The 6,377-nt window shown below is 39.8% G+C and overlaps 1 protein-coding gene across 1 annotated transcript in view; it reads right to left on the reverse strand.

The window, feature by feature from the left end:
* Positions 1-228: 228 nt before the first annotated feature.
* The window catches only part of TTC6 (tetratricopeptide repeat domain 6), a 127,879-nt gene continuing 121,730 nt past the window's right edge, over positions 229-6,377 (reverse strand). The window contains exons 32-34 of the mRNA XM_025201442.1: positions 6,156-6,326; positions 3,110-3,335; positions 229-637 (exon numbers count right to left, since the gene is read on the reverse strand). Of these exons, the coding sequence (XP_025057227.1) occupies positions 501-637; positions 3,110-3,335; positions 6,156-6,326 (534 nt within the window). The 3' untranslated portion in view covers positions 229-500. The remainder of the gene's footprint in view (positions 638-3,109; positions 3,336-6,155; positions 6,327-6,377) is intronic.

Consider the following 6,377-nt stretch of genomic DNA (forward strand, 5'->3'; position numbering starts at 1 on the left):
TAGTTTTCTGGCCATTGACCTTCACAAGTACCCAAGTAAATACCTAGTATTTGGGTGATGGTTAAACCCTCTACTCTACTACAATTTTGTTAAAGTACCTGCACTGCACAGTATCTCCCACATGACCTACCCAACTGCCATGCAGTACCATGAATAAGCAAATACTAAACAAAATGAACAACGAATTAATTTTAGTGAATTTATTTCTTTAATTTTAACATTCTGTTTTTGAAAGCTAGCTGCTGTTCATTTTTACACTGAATCAAGCAATCAATTTACTATGAAAATAAAATATGCATAGAAATTCATCAAGATGAAAATGAGCTGTTAATGGAATTATTTTTCTGTCATTCAATACTAATCTTTTGTACTAAGCTAATTCTAAGGTAATACATTCTTAACAGTATATGAGATATTAAACAACTGTATTTCATTGCAAATAAGAAAACACTGATAAAAGAACCAACATGTTACAATGCATTGCAGGAACTGGAGTCTCTTCATGTATCATTGACCAGTTCTTGAATGCTGATTGCTTGCTTGTAATCAGCTATGGCTTCTTTACTGAAACCCATTTTACCACGTATGTCTGCTCTAAGCTTATACATCAAAGCATCATTAGGCTGAATCGACAATGCTGTAAAAAAGTGGGGGGGGACATTTTTAAAATTAAGAAAACATACAATCATTATAAAAAGTAATATCTAGAATATGAAAACAAGTTCAAAACTCACTTGCTCTCATAATAGAAAATATGGAATTCAAATTTACATGACTTTTATAGCAGAGGTTGGGTTGTTATATTAAGATATTTACACTACTACTTTTGTTTTAATCTTCTTAATGTCAAATAACATTATATCACATTTACAAAGCCATGATAGTACTTGCCGAAACATTAGAAGTCACACTAATCATATGCAACAGGCATATCCCTCCCAAAAAAGGGATAAAAAATATCAAACCAAAATCAAGGACCAGGAAACTACTGCCAACTACTTTCTGGATGTCAAGCAACAAACACTAAAGGTCACCGTTCATATTATACAAAGAGATTTAAATAAATATTGGAAAGTTTAATGTACTGTGTAAAATTCTAGTATTCATCAAATTTCCTTCTATAAATTCCCTTATTTACTTGAATATAAGATGACCCCCCAATAATTTGTTATAATTTTCCAGGAATAGAATCTAATTATTTGAGGTTTGCCTTAAATTTGTGCCCCTCCCACTGATACAGCAGAGAAAATAAATCTGGGGAGCCAAGTAGCTCCCTTGCTCTGTGCCCCCAAACTCTCCCCCCTGCATCCCTTCCCCCCACCTACTTATTGTCAAGACCCTGCTCTCCCTAAGCCCATGGAAGTGAAGAACAAATTTGAAAACAATAACCTTGAAGAAAACATACCTATAGTAATTTGCATATAGTGCCCATAAACTTAGTTTATCCACAATTGATGCATTTGACCGCTTTTTTGAAACTGCTACAAGCTTTAGCCCAGGTACTCCATAAACAAACTTTTAAGCAGCACTTTTGTACTTACTTATGTACAGTAATTTATTTTTTTAAGGAAAATATTCTGTGTTCCAAGTCAAATCAGCCAAATCAATTCCAAACCTGAGAGTCATTCAAGAACCAAATGTGGCCCTACTACCAGCAAACATTCTCCACCCCCACCCGGGGCTTCAGATGCTTCCGAATCCTTTGGCGGGCATCCTACATGCAGGCCCAAGCCCAGAGGCTTGGGGTTCAGATACCCGCAACTTTTGCTTCCCCTCAGCCATACAGCCACAAGAGCAATCTAGGGAGGAGTCTCCCATTTCCATAAAGCAGATGTAAAGCCAAGATATTCCCACTGGAAGTGAAACTGTAAGACTAACTATGCATTACCTCTGCCTGGGCACCACCCCTTGCCAGAAAAGTGGTTATCCCCTGCCAGTAGGAAAACTGTGATAGTGGTCATTGTATCTCCTCTGCCAGGTAAGTATATATATAGTACAAATTTCGCATTATATTATTCCAAAGCTAAAAGACTCAAGATTTACCATGTAGTTCACTGGGCTGGGCCCCAGGAGAGTCAACAGCATTTTACATGGTGTCCCCATAGCTCAGTGCTTCTTAGTATTCATGTGTACTCCAGTTGCATCCCACAAAGGATCCATGTGCTAATTAGCACAAACGATCCATGTGCTAACCAGGTATTCTTGTTATGAGTCTTGGGACCCTCCAAAAATGTATATACAGATGAGGTGAAAGTCAACCTGGTCTAGCTCCACCTTAGAGGGTGGGGCCACACTAATCCTATACAATAGCCTGAGACAGGAGGCAACAGAGGGATTCTGGGTAAACTGCTTGAGGCCCCATTTTGTGATGTTTGCCAGACATTTAAGGCTGGTGAAGAAACAAGCATAATTGGAAATGGAGAAGAAAGGCACAACTCAGCTGAGGGAGTAAAGAAGACGTTAAAATGTATATAGTGTAGTCATGACTACATCACTACCATGGCTTGAAAAAGAGAGTCAGTGCTGAGGGGGACTGTGCTCAGTGGGCACTATCATATATCTTATTCTGATTGGCTACACTAACTTATCCTTGTGGTAGGATATGTTTGCCCAACATAGGATGCATGCTTTATAGTCATGTTCAGAGTTAGCTGTATTGCGTCAACTCCATAGTTGATTTCCATTACTGATCACATATTACTTTTGGCAGCAGTGTAATTATAAATCATGTTTTTAATGAGGTTTCCTTGTATGCAAATATGAGATGCTTTTTTGCCCATGCTAATTGGGGGAAAAAACTTTGTCTTGCATTCAAGTAAATGCAATAAGTAATTTTCCTGGCTAAGGAAAGTTTCATGAGAATTTCCTTCTAACATGAAAATCAATATTTAGGCATGAAATTCACCTAAAATACAGAATTTTCACATCTTTACCCTTACATGTTTTCACATAGTTGAGATAAACCTACGCTGTCAAAATAAACTTGTTAAAATCAGGTCTTTCTGAAAAGTTATTTCTTATTAACAAAAGATTATTGCTCCAGGAGTCCACTTCCTATTATTGTTAATATATCACCAGGTATAAACTTGCCAAGTTAATAAAAAAATACCTGTTGAAATATCTTTCTCAGCCAGCTCATACTGCCTTAGCATGTTGTAAAGGTTTGCCCTGTTAAAGTAAACTGATGCAGAGAAAGGGCAGAGAGAAACTGCCTTCTCAAAATCTTCTTTTGCTTCATCAGTGTTTTGCAATAATGTATTTGTAATGGCTCGATTCAAGACTGCAGCTTCATTCCTGGGGTCAAGTTGTAATGCCTTGGAATAGTAACAATAGGCCTGTAAAAATACATGAATTGAAAATGTAATACAATTGTCAGTGTGGCAAAGCTGTTTTTGTACATTTGATCTTATGAACTTTCTGTGCCCTTATGAATTATGACTCTTTTCCTTATTCTGTTTCATACTCCTTATAGTAAGGAAACAGGGGAACAGTGCCAATACAACAATTCATGAATAGACCAATAGTTAAAAAAAACTATCAGCAACTGAAAAGATCTTATGCAGGGAAGTCAGTCAATTTCCTCCAGCTTCTATGGAGGGAGCTAAAGTTTGATAGAATAGAATTGCTCTAAAAACAGAACAAAAGAGCTCACTACTGCTGGGTCTTAAAAACAAAAACAAACAAACAAACAAAAAACAGAGCCCAGGGCTTGTCTACAAATGAAAATTAAATTCAGGTTAAGGTAGGGTGTGAATTTTAAGTGGCATAGATATTTCTGAATAACTGCATGTGTATACAAGCCGTGGGAAACTTAAGTGTGGGACGAAAGAAGATTAGACAGGAAAGAGGAAGTGGGGAAATGTATTGTCAGGGGGTCCTTTTTAATCATAGGACAAACAGAGGAAGAAGGAAGCTGACTTTATGACAGGGAAGACTCTAATTCAGAGGAGAAGCCATGTGCAGAAGGGAAAATTTGGGACGTAAGCCTAAATAACATACAAAATCATAGGGACATTGAAGCAGGGAAATGTGCACTTAAAAAAAAATTATCTAGACCCATATATTTTGTGCTGATCAAGTATGGAATAACTGGGTTGGGAACTCTCTGCTGAGTTTGTGTCTCTAGTAGCTCCCACTGCCTCATGTCCCTAAAGAAATGAACTACACACTAGACTATGTAGAAATGGAAGTCTGGGAGGGGGTGTGCTTAGGCAATGTCTTGGGAGCTGTAGAGCAGCTGGCCTGAGGTCTCATTTCCATGAAGAGGTTACACAGAGACTCAGTGCCCTGGAAATGCACCAGAGAGGAAGGAAAGCAACAGTGCTGTAGCCCATCCAGACCCAGAGAAGCATAAACGTACATTGGCCTGGTGCATACAGTCCAAATACAGGACTCTTCCAAGTGTACAACAGGAAGAGCTCAGTCAGGGTTGTAAGGCCATTCTGAAATACTTAATACATGGTTATACTGTATTAATATTCAAGGTAGCAGAACACCGATAATTTATGCAACAATGAAAAGGCCTCTGTAAGCACCAGAGAAGTAAAATTCACAAACTCTTTCCTTACTGAATGAATAAATATTATTTGCATCATGGTAGCACCTAGAGGCTCCTATCAGGGTTAGGGCCCCATTATGCTAGAAAATGTGCAAAGAGAAAAAGAAATGGTTACTGTCTTTCAAAAGCATATGAAGAAACTCTGCAAGGGGAACTTTAAGGTTTGACTGACTACCTCAGACCTCTTCCCGACAGGTACTTCTGCAGAAAGGAGTGATTCAGGACTATAAGATTACTGGTACACCAGGGAATAAAGCTTGGCTTAGCAATTAAAGCATAAGCCAGTGAGATGGTACATTTTTGTTCTTCTCCTCAGTCTCTGACTGAATTGCAATGTGAATTCAGAGAGGTTACTTAATATCACTGTCTTTGGGGCAAAATTGCCAAATCACTTCAGTGACTTAGGAGTCCAGATCTCATTGGAAGTAAGTGGGACATGTACTACTAACTTACTTAGGAACTTTTGAAAATGTTGCCTATCTGCTGTGAAGTTTAATTCAAAGTATTGTTACTTACTGTAGCAAGGTACTAACATGTGCCTGCTCCTTTAAGGGTAGAAACCACCAGGCCAGAGGGCCCTGCAGGCTAAACAGAGCTTCACAGCTGCATGTTGCAGAACAGCCTAATGGGATAAGTGCAGGCAGTCAGATGACCAAAGGAGGAAGGGCTCTGGGCAGACAAGCTCAGGGCTGGAGCTAGCAGTTTCACTCTCTCTCTGGAGGCTGCTAAGGAAGGCAGCATGGCCTTAGAGAGCTCCCCAGAGCCCTCTGGTTGTCTGCTTTGCTGTCCAGGAGGACTAAGGATCTAGGAGCCTATAAAGTAGCCAGGACTAGGAGACACTATCATAAGGCTGGAGTTTTGTTATGCTTAAAGGGGAAGAACACAGTCTCCATTATCAGTGTTATGTTATAGCCAAGGGGTCTTATGTTTGTGTTGTCGTAGACCACTGGACCAGGATGAGGCTATAAGAGGAGGTTTGGAGGCCTCACTAGTACCCAGAATGGGGCACATGATTGAGTGGAGTACAGGCGCCAGAGGGGTGCAGTTACAGGAGCACAGAGAGCCTGGTGCCAGAGGGGCATAATAGATACAGGAGTTGGAGGGCCCAGCATCAGGAGGAAGTAACAGATAGGGATGTGGAAGGGACCCTAGCATAGAGGCAGACCTTGGCCCCAAGAAGGAGCTAAGGGAATCCACTATTCAGATTTCATCTGCGAGGCTTGGGACACAATATAAGCAGAGGTTGGAGCCGTGTAGTATGCCCATGGCATCAGGCATTAAAGGGGCAGCCTCCTGCCTTGTAAACAACTCCTAGTTAATCATATCAAAGGCGTGGTGGGTGAGTCAGGTGGGCAGGCTGCCCTAGACAGGTGGGCAGGCTGATGTAGAGACTGGCCTTGAGACATACACCTGTCACATTTACCATTCATTCCTATCTACTAATTCATATCCTGTCAGAGTACAGGTAAACTCTAAAATTAAATATAAACAAATGCAAGTCAAATCTCATATTTATAAACAAGTTTATATCAATAGCGTTATTCAAGAATCAAGAAAAAATGTCCTGGAAATGGTTAAAAGACAGAACAAGATTTACCTGTGAGAACTGCCTGTTATGAAAGTAGATATTTGCAGCATTGAAATAAGCTAACGCGTAGTCAGGGTTGATGGAAATCGCTTGCTGATAATCTTTCATAGCACAAGTTAGGTCGCCCATAAATTGATTGATGACACCCCGATTTGTAAGCAGCTGAGCTGTGGTAGTGAGCTAAAATATAAGAATATATAAACTCTCACATGCAAAAAGTCCACACTCAAA

Source organism: Alligator sinensis, unplaced genomic scaffold, assembly GCF_000455745.1.
Source record: "Alligator sinensis unplaced genomic scaffold, ASM45574v1 scaffold280_1, whole genome shotgun sequence".
Taxonomy (NCBI): Eukaryota; Metazoa; Chordata; order Crocodylia; family Alligatoridae; genus Alligator; species Alligator sinensis.